The 20842-nt window shown below is 39.0% G+C and overlaps 2 protein-coding genes across 3 annotated transcripts; one reads left to right on the forward strand and one right to left on the reverse strand.

The window, feature by feature from the left end:
- Positions 1 to 221: 221 nt before the first annotated feature.
- SPATA18 (spermatogenesis associated 18) lies at positions 222 to 13619 on the reverse strand. 2 transcript variants are annotated; one of them, XM_058837065.1, is made up of 11 exons: positions 13312 to 13619; positions 11246 to 11348; positions 11056 to 11129; positions 8706 to 8824; positions 5650 to 6136; positions 4686 to 4847; positions 4168 to 4343; positions 2205 to 2328; positions 1789 to 1854; positions 939 to 978; positions 222 to 470 (listed from the first exon to the last, which is right to left on the reverse strand). In XM_058837065.1, the coding sequence occupies exons 1-11, from the start codon at positions 13396 to 13398 to the stop codon at positions 463 to 465; spliced, it is 1446 nt and encodes a 481-aa protein (XP_058693048.1). In that variant the 5' UTR covers positions 13399 to 13619; the 3' UTR covers positions 222 to 462. The 2 variants fall into 2 exon arrangements, with proteins under 2 accessions (XP_058693048.1, XP_058693049.1); XM_058837066.1 differs by lacking the exon at positions 13312 to 13619 and adding an exon at positions 13090 to 13173.
- A 67-nt stretch (positions 13620 to 13686) lies between these two features.
- Positions 13687 to 20617, forward strand: SGCB (sarcoglycan beta). The gene is made up of 6 exons (XM_058837075.1): positions 13687 to 13779; positions 15194 to 15403; positions 16201 to 16386; positions 16499 to 16690; positions 17204 to 17335; positions 18186 to 20617. Exons 1-6 carry the CDS (start codon positions 13756 to 13758, stop codon positions 18387 to 18389), a joined length of 948 nt encoding a protein of 315 aa, XP_058693058.1. The 5' UTR covers positions 13687 to 13755; the 3' UTR covers positions 18390 to 20617.
- The last annotated feature ends 225 nt before the right edge of the window (positions 20618 to 20842 follow it).

A 20842-nucleotide genomic window follows, 5' to 3' on the forward strand; every position in this document is an offset into this window, starting at 1 on the left:
TATGATTATTGCTGTTTTCTAAAAATTGTAAATAAGCACCAATTAATTACATTGTTTTCAAGTAACAGCTAACCTCAACATTCTTCAACATTCACCATTGAGTTTATATTAAAATCCTATCAAGATAAACTGCATCATTTGGAATCTGTGGAACGCAAACATTCTAGATGCAATAATTCTATCTCTACCTGTAAGATTTCATCATGGGTTCCTGAGAGCTTTGGAAATTTTGCCAAATGATCCTGCTCTGCATGCACTTTTTTTTTTTTTTCAATCAGAAGAGTTTAGCTTCTAAAATTATAAATAAGTGTTCTATAATTTTAAAAAACACACTGAACACAAACTCCATTTTAAGTGACAGTTGCCATTCACATTATTGAGAGATTTGATGTATTTCTGAGAAGAAAAGGCATCAGCAAAGTTGTTGAATCCAGATACACTGCACCACAGGAAGATGTTCGGTTAGCGCCCTATGGAAGAAAAAGGTACATTTCAGTGCAACTATATTTTCTAAATCTCTAAATTGGGTTGGCTTCAACACAGGCATACACTCATACTGCCTAAAATCCCTCACTTCTCTGTCACCACTTAGCCATCTCCTTGGAATCTGGAAGCCAGCAGGTGTGCAGCAGCAAACTGTCTCTTGTGCAGGGAAGGAAGCAAGTTTTACTTCCTACAGTACTGGTCACAGTGAAGGCAACCAGCAGACAGAAACTGTGACAGTGGCCCAAGTAGAGTGAAAAAAACAAGCTCCCCTCCAAGTCAGAAATCTCAGCCTTTTGCCACACATAAAAAAAGAGCTACCCAATTTAAAAATAAGACTTGGGCAATTATTTTAGAATCAAAGATGTTCAACATGTTATTTTGTTCCTTTGTTCAATTGTTTAAGGGCTTAATGTGAACACCATGAGTCACTAGGAACAAATATGCCTACTTACTTTTGACCCTCACTGTTGAAAGACTGCGGCTTCGAGTTACCTGCAAGACAAACAGAAAAGGAAAATCAGGTGTGCTAAAGAACTGTACCCAAGAAAGCCACCTGGGGACCCATCAACATTCAGAAAATCTGCATGTCTATCAGTGCAGCTCTACTGTTACAAAGTCAAGTTCAACAACTTTCTAGTTTTTTTTCACAGCCTGCACACACACAAAAAAGTGAGCCCTACCCAAAGCCTCTCACATTTTCAATACTCACATTTCAAGTTAAGGGCACCTATTGTCCATTTAATAAGATGGACTAACAATTAGAAAAATATAGACATTTTTAATAGAAATAATTAAAAATGTTGTGTAACCATACCATATGCAGAGCTCTGCTGTTTTACATAGCTTATTTATACAACCTTCCCTTCCTGCTCATCCTACACTTATTTTCCACTCCTTTGATGCTTTTAGTGAATCAGGAGTAAATTTAGGTTACTAATTCCAGGGGGCAGGAATGTGTTGTATATGTACTCCAAAATGACTGAAACACTTCTAGATTATATAGTTATTTATTCAGAAGGGTGCTAAAGCAAGAGGAGTAGGGGGAAAGCATTCCAAGATACACTGTTGATACTGCAGAGAATTTAAGTATGATCTACTTCTCATACAGTATCTCTACTGATCATTATACCAGCCAATAACTACCTGTCAGTGGCTTCACCTCATCCAAGACTATCAAGCAATGGTATTTATTCCCAATGTTACAGTGTACATGTGGCACATCAGCATTTTTAAGAGGTTGCCTACACTCCTATTTAAAATACTTGATGCTCTTAACACTACAAACATTTAGCAGAGGCTTACTTGACCAGGCAGGAGACGACGACCACAGCAGCAGCTTTTGCTTCTAACTCTGCTTCTGCGACAACACTACAAGAGAAGAGTTTGACAAATCTTTTCTGAGAGAGAAGGTTTAATAAAGGCAGATTCTACAAGCAAACTTGCCATGCTAGAGACAAAGTTTGAGGACAGACAGGAAACACAGTAAGCTTTCTCCTTAGAACAGGCTCTGACAACAACCATACATCTGCATAATTAATGCATTAAGGAAAATGGAACTATTCATCCTATATACAAGATGAAGCACTAAAACCTAATTGATATTTGATATACTACTCAACCCATACAGGAATAGTTAAAAACTTATCTTTTTAAATTTTAAAAACAGTGCTGAAATCCACTTTACTTCCCTTAACATTTTCCTTTAACGAAATACATACCGGAACAGTTCTTTTGGTGACTACCTCTCCCTTCACAATTACAGTACCATTTTCCATCAGAGCAGGCCAGACGTGATAGGCCACAAAGCAAGCTGTGAAATCTGAGTCACAACTACGATAGTACCTGTTGAAACAAACAGTACAAGAAATGTTTGCATATAAGTGCCAAAAGATAAACATGTTTCAAATCATAATGCTGATAAAAAGTAGCTACAGCTCTAATATCTTTCTAATATCTTTCCATATCACAAAAATACATATTCTTTATGTGATCCTGTAAAAGAAATGGACTTGGAAGACAGACTTAGCAGAACATACTGTTTACTTATACTGACAGACATTCTAATAAAGCCATCTCACACTTAGAAGGCCGCTAGATCTTAATTTTTGCATAAGTCCCACACAAGCCAGGGCCCCTGTGTCCACTGACAGATTAAACCTTCTGAGAAGCAATTTAGCAGACACAGACATCCCCTCTTCCTGAAATACCTTGCTAAAGCAAACATCCTATAAAGGATATTACAGAAATACTCAACTATATACATCCTAGTATCTTATGAGACATGAGGCAACTTGATTAGCAAGATCCTCATATATTGATAATGAAACACTGACATTTTGACTATGGAAAATTAATTCAAAGGTATATAGACTACCTCTCTAAGTCTGGAATATTGGCTAAATAACACATCTGGCTTTATAGATTCAAACTCAGAACAAATACCAAATAACAGAAATTCTTAAAAAGCTATGTATCTATAATTTAGTAATATATTACAATAGCAAGTTATATAAAACAATGTTGTAACCAGAGGCACAAAGCAAGGCAATAGGGTACAATGATGTTTGGCTGACCCTTTATAGAATGCTACCACACAATGAACAGAGATATTTTAATTTCTACAAGTTTTGCTCCATCTCTGTGTAACACATATACATGTTATACATGTCCCACATTTATCTAGATAGGCAGATAGATATGAATATGTGTCTCCCACAGCAGCACAAAAAAACATATTACATGTGGTTTCTTAAGGCCGTACACACCAAGCAGGTGGAGAAAGCATCCCAAGACTATACCACAGTGTTAGTGCTTCCTAATTTAGCCAATAGCTATGAGTTTCAAAAGCTAGCTGCCCTGTATTTGGATCGGATCATTGAGTAGTCCTATATGACTTTGCACTCTCCTCTGTCCAGAGTCTACTTTCATCTTCTTTATTTCCCTCCTTGATTTCTCAAGCTCTTCACCACCTGGATTCCACTCTATTCTAAATTATTACTAGAAACCTCCTTAGTGATGTCATGTTTTTTTTAATTTTGAGAGCAATTTTTTATGACCTATCAATCCCATTAATTTTCTAGACAACATGGAAGCACCCTACAGTTCTCTGCGTGCTAAAAAAGCAGCTTGACCCTATAGAAAAAAGAAAAACTCTGTCATGGTGTGTGTTTTTTTTTACAAAATTCCCATTCTGGCTCTAAGCCAGAAGAGATGGGAGTATATTAATACTTGTATGTTGTACAGTTGTGACAGCCTGGAGGTTGCAGCAAACATGTTGATGATCCTGGTAACAGCATCAACTGCCAGATCTCAGTAAACATGACTTTAATAGAACAGGCCAGTAAGGAGGAACAAAGATGCAAACATTTTTAAAAAGGCAGATAGAGACTAAGGAGGGAAAGCTGATGATAATTTTCTTCTTAGATGATAAATTAAATATGTTCTTGAGACGGAAGTCTCAATTGCTCTGATGTTCACTAAAACAATAATTGTTAACGCTTGTGTACGTGCTGGTATTTATACACTATCCTAAACCTTAAAGACATACCAAATTCACTACAGGCCAGTTTTTTTTGCTGCAAATTAATGTTTAGTAATGTAAAACTTTTATATTAATTGGGAAACAAGTAGACTACACAACCTTTAATGGTAAGAGTCTGACTGAACCTAAAGATTTCTTACATGCACTTATTGAAAAGCTCTCCGTCAACACCAACAGCAATATCAAGAGCAGGAAGGAGTGTCTGCATTTGAAAAGCCAAACAGCACAACTCTCGAATCAAACAGCTGAGCACAGCGAAATCAACCTCTACTGGACACGGAAGCTTCGGGTTCATGCTCAAGGTGCAAATTACTTCCTGAAAATAAACATACATAGTAATTTGCATTAACGATTTTATTCACAAGCAAGTACAGAAATCCCCCCCCTTAAATAGGCCTCTCAACTTTCTACATTTAAAAATCAGTGTAAGAAACTCATAGTAACGTTGCCCTGGACTATTCCTGAAAACAATAGCTTCAGAAAGAATATGTTGCAATAAACAAATAAAACAAACTATTACTAAGTCATATATATACTAGTCCTAGCAATATTGTTCTGGAAAGTTAACTGGTTACAGTGCATTTCTCGTTTACATATTCTGAATTTACTAGCTCCTGAAAGAGATCAACACATCACTTCCCCGCTGCCCTTGACTTACCTGGACACTGCAACAAACGTCATACACATCCTTGTGGCAAGCCATATAATCCAGGATAGCAAGTTCAACTGACCCAGGTCCCGCCAAGTGACATAGAGGCAAAGTCTCTTTTAGATGTATTTTGAGCTTCCAGAAGGCCATCCTTGCTGCACGGAAAGATTCCTGCAAACACAAGGAACATCTAGTTAAATACATGAGAGCAAAATTATTTTTTATCAGTTATCTGAGAAAATGAATTCAACCAACTATCATCATAATCAGGAGGAATATAATACACTACTGTAAAGGAGAAAGTTAACTCATCAGGAAGGAATTCTCTGATTGAATTGGATTGGAGAGTGTAAACTGAATGACAGTTGAAATAAAAAATCTTTACTAAGCTAAATGTGCTTGGGATCACACATTAAGAGATGTTGCCTCTCTAACACAGGTATGTGTTATATCATTTTTATAGAAAAGAAGATTCAATACAGAAAAAAATTAAAACATTCTTCAAACTGAGCTAATGGTAAATGTGGGGTATCTAGGTGGTTTCAAGGGACCTAATTAAACTAAAGAAGCACATAGCTACAAGCATAAGGAAAGCATGATATGGAAAGATTTTTAGCTTTGTAGTGTTGTAGTATTTAATGCAGCACTCGCAAAAGAATTTTTCTAACTAAGGCAAGGTTGAGCACTGCAGGCATCATCTACTTTTCAGACCAAATTAGTCTTCTTTTAGTACCTGTGCGATAAATCACTGACCCTGTTCCAATCTTGGGACAGGTCAGATAGAACACTACATTGAGAGTTCAATGTAGAAGTGTGAGGGGAAGAAAGAAAAACCAAAATAAAAAAAGAAGAAAGCTTTTCTTCTTTGCATTTGACAGAAATGCTAATGTACCCACAATTTAATCCAATGCAGACATAGTGTTTTTCAATACACTTCTGACTTGTAAAATAAGAAATACTATTTCTTTCTCACCACAACTGCAAGGTATATTATCCTCTGCACCACCTCCATGTCACAGATGAATGTCCTCAAACGGGCCTCTGCATCCAAGCGGTCTTTAGCATAGATGAAGTTGAAGCGTGCTATGAGGCAGGCGCGACGCGAAGCATGGACCCGCCTGCTCTGGGCAGGTGACCAGCTCTTCACGCAAACGGGTCGGCTGCTCCCACACCGGAAAGGAGGGCAAGGGGGGCAAGGAGGGCAAGGAGGACAAGGAGGGCAAGGAGGGCAAGGAGGGCAAGGAGGGCAAGGAGGGCAAGGAGAGCAAGGAGAGCAAGGAGGGCAAGGAGAGCAAGGAGGGCAAGGGGAGCAAGGAGGGCAAGGAGAGCAAGGAGGGCAAGGGGAGCAAGGAGGGCAAGGAGAGCAAGGAGGGCAAGGAGAGCAAGGAGGGCAAGGAGAGCAAGGAGGGCAAGGAGAGCAAGGAGGGCAAGGAGAGCAAGGAGGGCAGGTCCGTGCAAGCCTATGACAAACAGGCAAAGAAGCTTCATGTCACTTTATCATCCACAGATGTTTTTCCCTAAGGCAGATTTTTTGTCAATTTAATTTTCACAAGAGTAAGGTGAGATTTTTGCCAACATAATTAAAGAAGCTACAGCTGATTAGTCTAATATGAAGGCATTTTCATCAATACATTTTACAGGCCAATGCATAAATGGTAAAAGTAAAGTAATTTCTAAAGCATGTGTAGCCAAGCACTTTGTTCCTAGGAAACGCACTTTTAACTAGTAATATTTTGTCATTTGTTCCTCCTTCAGTACCACTGAAGAGTACTGCTGAAGTCAAACAAGTGAAAATTGAACACTGTACAATTACAGGGCAGAACTTTTTTATAAGAGGACTCACCAACAAAAAAACTCTCTTTTTATTCCATACAGTTGCTCTCTATGTATTTTGTAAAAGTGCCTTATTTGCTGTTTTGTCTGAAACTTAACATAGTTGCTTTAAAATAAAATATCTGGACACTAGATGAAGTCATCTAAAGACTTTATGTTCCTTCATTACAAAGTGAAAAAGCCTAGCTTTCGTTTACACTTCAATTTCAAATGAGGACAAAATTCATGCTATCTAACATGACCAATTTCTATGATTCAGGGACTTTTCTGAGTAAGGCCTCTACCTGCTCTAGAGAATAGACTTTTGGGCATCCAGGATAGAAATCTCATCCCACAATAGTTGAATCTGATGCTCACAGTCATTCGCTTGCTCTGACTTCCTCAAGGCTTTGCAGCCTTCAGCACAGGAAGCCCTCAGACTTAATCCCAAAGAACGATCAGTCACAAGATGTCCTATGAATGTAAACTATCTATCAACTAATCCTCATCATCAAAAAACAGGATTAGAAAAAGGAGGGAAATTATTGAGCAAGCTCCTTATGTTTTGTTGAATAATTTCAGCATGCTTTCCTTATGCTGAAATACAGGAAAAATCAAGAGTTTAAAAACAAATGAAAAAAAAGCACACCCTTGATCTTACTTTAAATTGTGTTAAGTGTATTGTGGCGGGAGAGTGGATATAGCACTCTATCCTGTAGGAAAAATCACTGGTTAACATTTGGTGTTCTTATGCTAGCTCAAATGATCAGGTCTAAAAGAAACCAATTTCTTTCTCATATTTAAGATGTTAACTAAACCAGCTCAGTTTTCTTTCCTATAGATCTAGAACCCAGGTGTTTTCTTCTATCAGGTTCATTCTCTCATATGTTATTCAAGTAATAACAAAAACTAACAATTCCTCTCCTGCTGTCCCCAAAAGGAGTGTTTCTTAAAGATTGGCAGACAACCAGTGAAGCAAGCTTATCTTCTGTCCTTTATTCTTACTTAATATTAAAAACTAACGAAACATCTCTGCTTTCTCTCCAAACACCAGTATTATGGTTGCCTTCCTCTTACCAAAAGTGGAAGGAAAAGATAAAAAAGATGTTTTCTATTCATTTTGAAGGTATTCACTCCATTCTTCCTTTTCTTTACTGGAGGACCCTGGTGAGATTTTTGAGGATCTGAACCAACAAAATCTCTAACACTTATCAATTGACAAGATTCTTGTTCCACCTTTATAAGGAGCAGACTGACTGAGATGACCACAGGTAATAAGGTCAGCAACATCTGCTAAGAGGAAAGATTTCTCAGCTCCATCCTTAGTCAGCTCCTTCTGGAAAGGCTTCTAGCAGGAATAGTAGTAAAAGACGGCTAAAGAATTCTATTATAAAGGACAACTGGGAAAGAAAAGTAGATTTAGGAAGATGAGTTCTAGAAATAGGCATGTGGAAAATCCAAACTGATATTCTTGGAATCACTTAGTAAGGGCATGAATTATATCACTTAATGTACTGACCCAAGACTTGTAAACATTCATTGCTCTTATGCTAACAGGATGCATGATAATGTGTCTGCCACTTGGAGATACATCTTAAATGTCCCTGGAACTGGTAATAACTGCACAAATTTGTATCTGAAGCAACTTAGTAATTTTTATATTATATTGCTCCACAACGTATGTTTTATGCAACTAGGCAAAAACTGTTCAGGTGTAGTCACCTATCTGGAAATCCAACTCTCTTCATCCATCTTACGACAGTGACTTTTATCTTCCTGGATATTTACATATCAATTACATTGCATAATTAATTGTGACATGTTGTAAGTCCTTCAGTAAATGTTACACTATAGCTACTCAACTGATTTTTTATTTAGGATTTGCTCCGGATGCAACATTTCATAGATGTAACTCCACATGTGATTTTCATGGACTATACAAAACCTTTTTACATAGAATACTGGCATGTTTTCCAACACCTCTGTCAGAAGCAAAACTTACCAAGTCAATTTATGAATGTGAGTGTGACTGTATCATTTGTACCCTGTTTTGGATACACACACATAATACAGAGAAGTGATGCATTTTGAAACTCTGGTTTTAGGCCAGAAATTAAATATTTTACAAATCTCCATCAATATTTAGATGTCAAGGGAAAAATGTAGCTTATTGAAAAACAAAAAACAAAGAAAAGGAATTGCAGTTAAATTCCCTACTCTCGTTCCATCCGGTTGATCTGCAGACGAGTGTGGGCTAGTTTGCTCTCCAAATCTTGCAGTCGACATTTCGGATTGCTGGCCAAATCACACAGCTGCAGTTCTTCCCCAGCTGAATCCTACCAGGAAATGAAGTCACAATGCTTGAATGTTCTACCTCATAGATTCCCTCAGCAAAGTACTATAGCTTTATAGGCAGATGTAGTTCTAAATAGTTCAGCAACAACAATTTCTAAAGAAACTGAGAATAAAAGTAATTGTATTCTCTCTGAGACATAAGCAATACTTTTCAGGCATACCAATCAAAGACTCAATTATATAAAGAAAAACATTCACTTATTTTATACCTCATGGTAGAAATTATGGAAGGTCTGCATATGCAAATTTATTGCCTGAATCATCAGAACAAAGCATTTTGCAGATGTGTTGCACAGTTGGTTTTTATCAGTTAGTCAGCTTCTGATTGACTACATCACCTATTGAAGTAAACTTTTTGGGAATTCATGTACACAAAATAACAGAAAAAGTTATTAGAACACAGGAGGCAAGTATTGTCATTCCAGAAAGCTACTACTTTACTACACTACTACACATGTAGTTGCCTTTAACAACCCATATAATGGCCTGCTAGTACTAGAATTAAATAAGTAACTGTGCAACAGGTTTTTCTTTAAATTTTGAATGTCACATGTAATGACAAATCTGTAACTGGTATGCCTGGGGTACTGTCATCTAATAACATAATTATTCTATATTTTTGGGGGTTTCTTCAGAGCCCCACTCCTGCATTATACTATAATCTGACTCTTAAGGGATATCACTTTTTATTTGTCCTACATTAATTGTGAAAGATTTTGACAGGGCAGGTGTAAAAATGAGAAACCAAAGAACATGGAGACATCACTGTCAAATCTCAGGATCTTGTAGATCTTCCCCTAGTCTGAATTAGCTATCTCTTATTTTCTTTCAAAACAGAAAGCCACAACATCTCTGTATTTTCTGCCAAATGGTTAGTATTACACCCCTTCAGTAAATACCAAGTACATAGTAACTCCAGAAGCATGGTGGTATGACACGCATGAGTACTTCTTTTTTTAGCTACTTCAGGAAATAATATAATATTAAGATATTTTTATAATTTTTTTCTTTAAAAAAAATAAATAAAAGGAGTTCACAGATTAATGCATGGAGTTTATGCACACCTTCAGTTTATACATGTATTTTCAGTATTAATTTTTCTAAAAGAGATATGGCATAAATACTTTTATGATGTCTCTGCAAATATAAACATAGCAGATCTTTACCTAGAAAAGGAAAGTAGTTTAGTGATCTAGACTTCTTATACAAAGCAAATCCCTTCACAATAGCATGGTTGTCTCTGTAGGGGTGTCCACAAGCAACTAAGGACATATTTCATTAAGTAAAATTGGAGAGGAATGCTAATAATAACAGAAATTCATTAATGCCTTTCTGCAGGTATAAATTCATGTAGTTCTATTTGTTGGAGTCTGAGATGCAGACTGTGTGCCCTTGTTTTTAATATTTAGTTCTGGGATCCAAGAAAACACTGAATTTCATATAATATGAAATTCATGATCATGTTTTCATGGTGATACATGAAAACAAATGTTAAAGTTAGATAAAAAAAGCTAAAAATGTAGGTGTGTAGATTAAAAAGTTTCTTAAATCACTGAGTGAAAAAATAGTTTAGAGAACAAGAGACAAGATGGAGGATTTAGGGTGTTGTCCCTTGTCCCTTCTTCTTTCTTCTTCATGTTCTTCTCCTGGAGGTTTTTGGGTAATAGTTAGTGATTGGATAGAAAATGCCGCAGTGCATCACAGAGGTGATGGGTCATTGGGTCATTAAGAAAAATAATATACGTGTCTATTGTTAATTGGGTAAAAATAGGTATAAAGATAAAAGAACTGCGTAGTTCAGGGCCATTTTGTGTATCAGACATGAAGTGTGCCACAAGGCCTTGTTTGTACCATCAGAAGAAAGAAATGTACCAAATTGCAAAGATTAACCTTGTAACCAGCCTGAAGAAACCTGTTAAGTTTTGTAAGGATCCTTCAATAAACACGAGAAATCAGAATCTAATGAGCTCGAGAGTTTACTTCAAATAATGAGGACTGAGATAGGTGGAACTCCCCACGAGGGAGGATCCCAGAAGAATTCAGCCCAGAGGAGGCTGGGAAACTAGAGAAAAGCTGTATCTACAGAGAATTCAGCCCAGAGAAGGCTGGGAAACTAGAGAAAAGCAGTATCCACAGAGAATTGAGCCCAAAGGAGGCAAAGAAAAGAGAGACAGAGGTAACACTATTCCTTTAAAATAAATTTCTTACACACCTGTGCTCCTGAAGCAGCACAGCATGGGCTTGGCGTGATACATCTTTTCATTATTTCTGCGCATTTATCAGGATCTAAGAAAACACATACATTAAGAAATTGTGAGAACACTTACAGAAAGAGCCAAGTTGGAAAAAAATGCCCTATGTGAAATGTGTGTAATTAATAATTAGACAAGGGACTGATTTACCTTGAGATGTTTCACTGAGAATTGAGAAGAGCTGCTTTTGAATCGCGGTGTTCAGTTCTAATATTTCACAGCATCGGCTCATATTTTCACCACTGGAATTCATCTGTAAATTAATGTGCATTACTACATCTGTGTGGGCTTTCTTACTTAAAGTAATTCCTGTTACAATCATGGCATTTTTCCCGCCTATAATTACATCCTCCCAACCTTTTCTTACTGGATTCATTAGCATACTCATTTTTTAGGGTTCACATTTTTAGTAGGCAAATGAACAAGACATCAGGACTTCTGTGACCCAGGTAATTCACTACTTGAGAAAACCTACTCCTTTTCCATCATAAAGAGGCTGCAACCACAAGTGTCTCTAAAAAAATAATCATAGAAATTGTGAATCTGAGTTAAAATCTTTCAATAGTTATTAAAATAATAATCTAGCAGATTATTGGATTAAAAAAAATAGTCCAAAATCTGGTTTTCCATATTAGCTGAAATAATACATATGAGGCTCTTATCTTGCTTCGTCAGCAGTCACATAAAGCCTCCATACAATTTCATCTGATTTCTAAGAGTTCCAAACTGAAACATACACTACTGAAGGAGCAAAATCCAGCATTATGCCTAGGAAACAGCCAAACTACATCACTTTCAGCAAATGAAATTTTGAAAATGAGTTGATGGGGTTAATCTGTCCAGGATACTACTGCACCTCCCAGGAGAATGAACACATTGTACCTGCTTCCTTAATCCTTACCTGTAACCTACATAGATCACCCTCTAGGTCTTCAGATTTTAATGACTCCATATGGTTTTTACAAGCTTCCAAAACAGCTGAAATCCCCAGCCCCCATCAGCTTGTGTTTTGATTGTTGCAACATGCTTTCTTCAGGCCTTGGGGAGCACAGTCAATGTGCTCACCTCCACAAGAACACAGCTGCAAAGCGCATTTTTCCAGCTCATTACAGCAACATAACACGATGTTTCCATCTGCCAGCTCTTACTTTTATGCAACAGCAGCCGGAAACTGCTCATCTTCATTTTCCAAGACATTAAAGACCATTCCCCACCAACTTATGATGGATAGGTCAGCCCCCACCGCCGCTCAGCCCTCCTAAGGTCTACCTCTACCATCCACCTGCAAGATTTTGAAATGCATAGCACTGTTCCTCCTCTGTGGTAGTTTTACCAGGTATTCTCAAACTCCTTAAAACTGTCCTTTGTCATGAATCCTGCAGAGACTTACACTGGCTATGTAACTGTAACTCTTGTCCAGCCATGAAGTAAAAGAAAATAACTGATTTCCCCTGAAAACGCTGCATCTTTTCTCACCAGCCACCGCACACGATAGGTGGTTACAGGCTCGTGACCAACTATCTGCATCCTGAAGGCAGACAAACCTGGGGACGCAGGACTGAAAACTCTGTTAAGATTTTCCACTGAGCAAAGTCAGCTGTCAAGTCTCACGTTCCTTCGCTTAATTTTTCCCTGATTTTACACCTCTACTCCTTCACCTGTTCCGCCTCCTCAGTTTCCCGTTACTCCTCCATGGATTCCACTACAGCCATCTGCAGCCTTCTCCTCATACCCGAAACTCTTCCCTGAGCCCCGTTCTGAAAGCCCCTCAGCGGCTGTGCTGCCTTGCAGCAGCCTCTCAGCTCTACCAGGCTTCCCCACCCAGGAGAGCTGGGATGCTGGATAACCCGTTCTCACTTTCAGCACCCTTTTCCCTCACGCTGTCCTGACCGTTCCTGGGCCACAGCCGACTCTGAGCACAACCGCAGCCGCGGTCATTCTACCTGCCGGTCGTTTGCTCCAACGCCCAACTCTGTTTTAAACACAGGCAGTACCTCTCAAATCTCACTTTTAACCTTCGACTCTCGTTTTCAGGGAGCCTCGTCATGGACAAAAAGCCGAACAACCGCAGCTCTGGGTGCTGAAAAGGTGTTAAAACTGCGCTAACTGGTACCGCGCGCGGGGCGCTGTGGCAAACCGGCCTGTGGAACGCGAGCGGCGGCCGGTACTCCCCCAGGAGGGAACGCCTGCGCTCCCCGAGGAGCGGCACAACTTACCTCGTAGTCGTGATGCCAGTTCTCCAGCTTCTGCTGCATCTCTCGGACGCTTCCTGCGCCCAACAGACTCTTTAAGTCTTCTGCCATAGTCAGATGTTAGTTCGCTCCGGGGGGCGGTGCGATGACTCCCGTGTCCCTCCGAGAGCACTCCTCGGGCGGCGAAGGTGTAACGGAGATGGTAGTGTCAGCCCGGTCCCCTTTCCCCTGGGCTGGGCCGCGTCCGAGGGCCTTTGGAGCCGCGGTGGTGAGGCGACGGCCGGCGCGGTGACGGCGCTGCCAGGTAAAGCTGCGCGCGCGGGGGGGCAGCGCGGCGCCTCCCGGGGACCGCTGGGGGGCGCTGCCGGGTAACGCCGGTGGGCGCGGGCCGCAGGGACCCGGCCCGCGGAGCGCCACCAGGGGGCGCCCGCGGCCCCTGCGCAGCGGCGGCGGCGGCGGCGGGGGAAGATGGCGGCGGCCGCCCCCGAGCAGGTCCGTCAGCAGCGGGACGCGGGCGCGGGGAGGCGGCGGCGCCGTCCCCGCCGGGGCCAGCGGGGAGCGGGGCCGCGGGGAGCAGGCGGTCCGGACAGGGGGTGCTGCTTGCGGAGGGGGCACTCGGGCGGGGGCGCCATTTTCGCGGCGGTGGGCGAGGCTGGCGTGGTGCCGGAGCGCTCCGGCCGGGGAGCGGAGACACGGCGCTGGGGCGGCGGGACGGGCTCGGCAGTGCCGGGGAGAGGCGGCCCGAGCCTGCTGTCCGCACAGGGCGGCCCGGAGCGGCGCCGTCCCGCCCGCAGGCGTGGGTGTGTGACAGACAGAAATACTTTGTGGCAGGGGAGTGAGGCGCGCATCGAGGCGCTGGGCACTGACGGGCGAGAGGGAGGCGGGTGCCTGCGGGGCACCGCATCTTGTGTGTATTCTGCAGGGTCACAGTGGGTCCAGAACATCCCCGAGGGACCGAACCCTCCATAAACTCGTCCGGGTCAAGCACCTTTCTCAACACCATCTCTTACTAGTTCAGCAGCAGCAGAAGAAAACACGGTGTTGTTACATCAGCGTAGACCTGTGCGAGTGGTTACTTAAAGTGTAGCTTTAGGATTCATTTCAAGTGAACAAAGTTAATTCCGTCCAAAGGATGAAACTCCTTCTTTGAAGATGTGAATCCCTAAATAAAAAAACTGTTCCATTCAAGGGAAGTGGAACAAAATTTTGAACAGCTACGAAAATACATTCAAGGTTTATTTTCACTATGAATATGTACAAGACTTTTCTCTATTAATTTGTTACACTGACAGGACATCCCTTACAATCTCGTAACTTCAAATTATTACATGAAAACTACTCTGGCCAAGTTCCCCATGCCAGGTTTGAAGCCTCACAGTATCTTTCTCAATGTTGCATGCAAGCAATAAGAGTTGAGTGCAAACCCTGTGCTGTCAAACTAATTTTAAAACTGTATCCACCACACTCTCTTTGAATAGTCACTGAGAGTGACTATTGACATGAGCGTGGATGGAACTAAAAAATCCTGTGTATTGGCAGATGACCTGTAGGATTATGTCCTGTATCATCCCTGAGAGGTAAAAACTTGATGAATTTCTTGGTAGCTCCTTTGTTTTAATTTGTTATCTGTAACAGTGTAATTAATAATTCTTATTTGCCACAATTAAAATGATATATAAAGCCATATATTGTCTGAAAGTATCTGGATTTTAAATTTAGTCACTGAGTGAGCAGAGGTTGCTGTGGTTCAAAGTGTGTATTCTGACAGCAGGGTGACTGAAATCTAATACTGAACATAATATCCAATATATTCCACCAGTCTATTTACATTTTTTGCATACATATGAGTGTGTCATTGTAGCTAATTTACATGCCTTTTAAAGCTAACCCTTGCCTTTTGTTGCAGCAAAGTTCTAACGGCCCGGTGAAGAAGTCTATGCGAGAGAAGGCTGTGGAACGCAGGAATGTTAATAAGGAGCACAACAGTAACTTCAAAGCAGGATATATTCCAATTGATGAAGATCGTCTCCATAAGACAGGGTTACGTGGCAGGAAAGGCAACTTGGCCATATGTGTGATTGTTGTTCTTTTTATTTTGGCCGTCATCAATCTGATAGTGAGTATAATAGCTATAGTGTAAGCAACATTAGGTCATATTTCATTCTGACAGTTCAGTAAAAAAAATAAAACTTTTCCAGTATGGCTGAGGACATAAAATATATTGAAGGAGAGCCTCTTTTTTCTCCTTTCTTTTTAGTTCTTTTGTAGTCTGAGCAAGATTAGATGGAAGAATGGTGTAAATTCAGGCATGGTTATTTTGGTTACCATGGTCACCCCATGAGAGTTATTAGTACATACACATTCAGGAAATATGGCATATAAAACATGGTTATATTTTACATTAAAGAGCTGTATGTGAGCACTCAGAATTAACCAGACACTGCACTTTAAAGCGTCATTGTTCTAATAGCCACATTTTTATTGCTTGGTCAATGGGAGGTAAATTATTTTTCATAGTTACACATCCATGTGTGAGGATGCATTCTTGCAGTTCAACGTTAAGTATATACCACGCTGAACTGTTCAGAAAATTTATTTAGTCAATGATTAACCTTAAACAGAAAAAAGATGTAATTATGGATGTGATTTAACATTTTCTACATATATATATATATATATATAAATAATTTTAGTTACTGTTTCAAGTAAGTCTAAAAATAATTTAAAATGCTTTTCATAATTAAATGTGTTATGATGTTTTCAGTAGGATTAGACTGAAGTAAATTCACACTTAAAGCTTATTTAAACCCTGGCATTAATAATTGTTCAAATAAAACATCTAATTAATACAATAATTGCAGTAGGAAGATGCGAACGATCAACATAATTGTTGAAAATGTGTGTCTCTTTCAGATTACCCTGGTTATCTGGGCAGTGATAAGAATTGGTCCCAATGGTTGTGACAGTATGGAATTCCACGAGAGTGGCTTGCTGCGGTTTAAGCAAGTGTCTGACATGGGTGTTATACATCCCTTATATAAAAGCACAGTAGGAGGGAGACGGAATGAAGACTTGGTGATCACTGGGAATAATCAGCCTGTAAGTTATACCATGAATTGAATGTTTGTGAGCAACACTAGAGAATTACACTCACATTGCTAATAAATGTTACATTTGAAACATCGTTAAGTTCATGGTTTTGTTTCTGAAGATTGTATTTCAGCAAGGAACGACCAAGCTTAGCGTGGAAAAAGACAAAACTTCTATTACCAGCGATATTGGCATGGAATTTGTTGACCCACGAACACAAAATACTTTGTTCAGCACCGACTATGAAACTCATGAGTTTCATCTGCCAAATGGAGTTAAAATCTTGAATGTACAAAAGGCCTCTACAGAGAGGGTATGTCTCTTTTCTTTTTTGTTAGTAATAAGAATACAGCCCATTGTTTGTTTGGGTAACAGTAGAGTAGAGTTAATGTTTTTATAGAGGGTTGAGTGTGCCTTTGGAAGCATTGAGCAATCCTGTTGAAGAAAATACACCCACAACTAAAAATACGTAAGAGGAACAGATTAAGTGAAAACAGAGGAGTAAATTTACATAATCTCTCTTAATATGAAGCCTGTATTTGGTACAAGTGTTAGCTGTGTATCTCATAAAATTGTCATATGAATTATATTATTTTTATACAAAAAATTAAATTTACATACCTTCCAAAATTCAGTAATCTTGTTTTGAAATTGAACATGAAAAATAATAAATATGCAGAAGATAATGGCAGAAGTGCAAGAAGTACATTCAGTTTTTTTATTAAATTGCACAGCACTACTTTTAAGGTAATTAAAGTTGCTGAGACATACACAAGTGGTACATTTTCACTAATCTGTAATACAGTTCTTTTGGTTATGTTCTTAGATTACCAGCAATGCAACCAGTGATCTAAACATAAAGGTTGATGGTCGTGCCATTGTCCGGGGTAATGAAGGTGTTTTCATCACAGGCAAGACAATTGAGTTTCGAATGGGTGGAAACATGGAACTAAAAGCAGTAAGTATTTCAAATCAAAGCAATTTTTTAAACAGCTTAGTTTCAAATTTAGGCTGATAGTAAACTGATGTAGCTTTATATAGTTGCAAATTTTATATAAATTGTTCATGCATGAAAGTCAGTATATTTAGTAGGATTTAAATAGATGGTTTATTACTTTGTTGTTAAGTAGTGGTTGAGTAGCTTCAGGTAACACTGATTTACTACAGTTAAGACACCAAAAACCTACTATGCAGTTAAAGCTAAGCAATTGGCCTCTGTACTGACATGAATACCAAAGGGAGTTAATCTCCTCTGGCAGCTTAACCAGGGGTAACAACCTTTGCCAGAAGAGCAGAACATATAGTTTGGAGCATTACCTTCTGTGCTACTGCTGTAAGACTCACTAGCATTCCTTTAAGATTTTTGGAGATTAAGATGGCAGTATATATGGAATTACAAGAAAGAAGGATAAAAATAATGGTATATGCACTTTTAAGTGTGAATGAATTTCATGCATGAATTCAAACACTGTTTCCTGTTTTGTGTCTATATTTTACATTTACTGCATTTGCTAATAAGAATGTAAAGTGAAAAGTTACCCTACTGCTGTCTTTCTCAATATTGATCCACCACTGGAATAGTTAAGTATAGTTAAGCTGACTATAGTCAAGAAATCCATAGGTATTGCTATAACTTCCATTAAAAACTTAAACATTTGTATAGACACCTTTTCTTATTATTCTTGATTCTACAGCTATCCTAGAGATGATATTTATCCATTAAAGCTTGTCCTTCTCAAAAACAATCTGCCTTACTTATATTAGAAGTTGCAATTTTACAACTTTTTTTTTTTTTCTCTCCTTAATAGGAAAACAGCATCATCCTGAATGGAACTGTGATGGTTAGCCCGTCACGACTGCCAAGTTCCTCTTACGGGGAGCAGTTCAATAACGGCAACTGGCTGCGCTTCAAGCTCTGCATGTGTGCGGACGGGACGCTGTTCAAGGTCCAGGTGACAGGGCATAACATGGGCTGTCAGACCTCTGTCAACCCGTGCGGAGCCACGCACTAAAACAAACTGCTCCTGGGACACATCTCGTTTGTGTTTACATATATTTGTATGAAGTAATTGCATGCCTTCAAGGGTTTCTTTTTCTACAGCAGTTTATACTAACATTTCTTACATAGTATTTTTAAGAAAAGGCTGTTACGGTCAGCAGTGTTAGGTCATCATCCTGTTAGCTACAATAGTGGCACTGAATCTGTAAGCTTTCAGTGTACATGCATATTGAAGTACCTTCTCAAATTTGGATCAGTAGAATATATGTAAAGAACATGATCTTGGCAACAAGTCTACTGCCTACAGTTCTCACTAGAGGTTTTTGTCCTATGTCCCAAGACCTTGAAGACTGCTGAAAACACAGCTGCAGTCTGAAGTACTTCAACAGGAATGTCAACTTTTTGTTGGAAATAGATTTTGCTAGGACGGCTGAAGTGGCAGACTTTTCTTTCTTGTTGATACATTGATTTACCCCAAACTTAGGTGGTTTACGAGATGTGTACTGAGAGGGGTAATGGCAGATTCACTTTAAAATATCACATTATTTCTGCCATGTTGTTAAAATGTTGTGCTATCATAAATCGTATTTGCAATGTAATACTGAGTATGGAAACATAACCTGAATTTTGAAGTAGTCTTGCAGTTATTGAAGTGTTGCTTGAACTTCTATTCTGTCTGTGCAGTTAATGCATTCTGCAGTTGCTTAATTTATGTGAAGTACTTATAAAACATATTTATATTAGAAGTACATTTTTAAAGATGTACTTAAACTTGCTTACTACCCAAAAATAGTGTTTTCCTGGGTGCTCTGTGAACAGTGTCTGAGTCCCTTACTTGATAGGTAATAATCTCAGCATAACTGTTGAAGAAGTGTCTGTGGCCAGATCTCCCCTTCCCCATAAATGTCAGTATTGATGCATTACTGAGAACATCAGAATTAAATTCTGAAGTTAAACTGCAGGTAATTCTAAATGTGATGGTAGGACATCAGGGTAAATACATGTGTATCAGAATTTGTCAACAGTGAAACTATGGTGAACTGGGGCCTATTACAGTCTTCCAACTGCTTTTGCAGCAGTGACGTGTGGTTTCTGCTAAAAATAGACCAGCTATTTATAAGATTCCTTCTTTCCCCACCCCATGTATTTCTTCAGTTTAAAATAGCTTTGTTTTGCAGAAGCATCAAGTAACCTTAATATTGGAGGTCTCAAAGTGACTTTAAAACAGCTTTTTGACAAGTTTCTTGATGAGCACACACTTCTTTACCTAAAAGTTTTATACATTAACTTCAGAACTGATTATTTGATACAGAAGGTAAACTATCTACCCTTGTTTTACAGCGCTCAAAGTGCATAGGATTCCATAAAATACATATCAGCTCCTGCTGTAACAAGAAATTCATATCTAAGGTCCCAAATTCTGAACTTAGTGGAAGGCTGTAAGCACTCATGCAGAATGTGTAGGAGTGGAAGTGATTTTTGGAGGGATATTCAGTTGAAGTCAGGCATTACAGCACATGGGGGAGGGGAGATCAGAGGAGTCATATTTCCCTCACTGCTCAAAGGCAAAGACGGATTTTGATGCTTAGCAGTTGTTGGGGTTTTGGGGCTGGACAGCAGCGGAGCTGTTCTGAAAAATCAAAATAAGCAGAATATAATATAGCAAAAAGCACTGAGTTGTCACATTAAAGATTATGGGGAAGTACTAAAATTTTGCATACTACCTTCATGGACCTCATAGTTTTATCAAAGTTAATAGTTAATAAACACTAACACACATTTTGCTGCTTTACACCTATCTTTGCTGCTAAGCAGTGCCTCAGTATCTGTTACAGTTAAAAGGAGGAAATAAATTAACATTTTTAGAATTTTCACTCTCATGCTAATGGAAGTTTGTCACTTTATGTATACAAATGCAAACACACTAAAAAATATAAAGAGCAGTATCCTCAAAGCTGAAGTACATCTTGAAAATGTCTTGATCAAGTAGTTTACACACATATTAAAACTCTTCTCTGATTAATACTGACATGCCTATATTCTAGTATTGGATTCTTGTAATTATCAAGAGTTCATCTTAAAATACTGTGTGCAATGTATGGCTGAAAGATTTGTCAGAAAGGTACTCTTAAATCATGATCTGCAGAACTGTTTTTGAAGTATGGATTTTTTTGTCAAAATGTAGCAAAACCAATGATAAAAATACCAAATGAAATAAATTATCTAATTTTCTAGCCACTATGTATTGTTAATGTTTTATATTTATATTACACAGTTTGAGAAACGTTGGCACCACACATGCCTTCTGTTGAGCATTTACTTGTTTATCTTCTAACTGCCTACGGTACATTTTTCTACATGTTTTTAAAACATTGAGTGGAACACTGTTTATTTCAGTCCCACAGATGCACTTAAGATTCTGTGTGTATAAAGTGCACTCTACATGCCTCTGTAAAATGCCATACT

Source organism: Poecile atricapillus, chromosome 4 (assembly GCF_030490865.1).
Source record: "Poecile atricapillus isolate bPoeAtr1 chromosome 4, bPoeAtr1.hap1, whole genome shotgun sequence".
Classification (NCBI taxonomy): Eukaryota; Metazoa; Chordata; class Aves; order Passeriformes; family Paridae; genus Poecile; species Poecile atricapillus.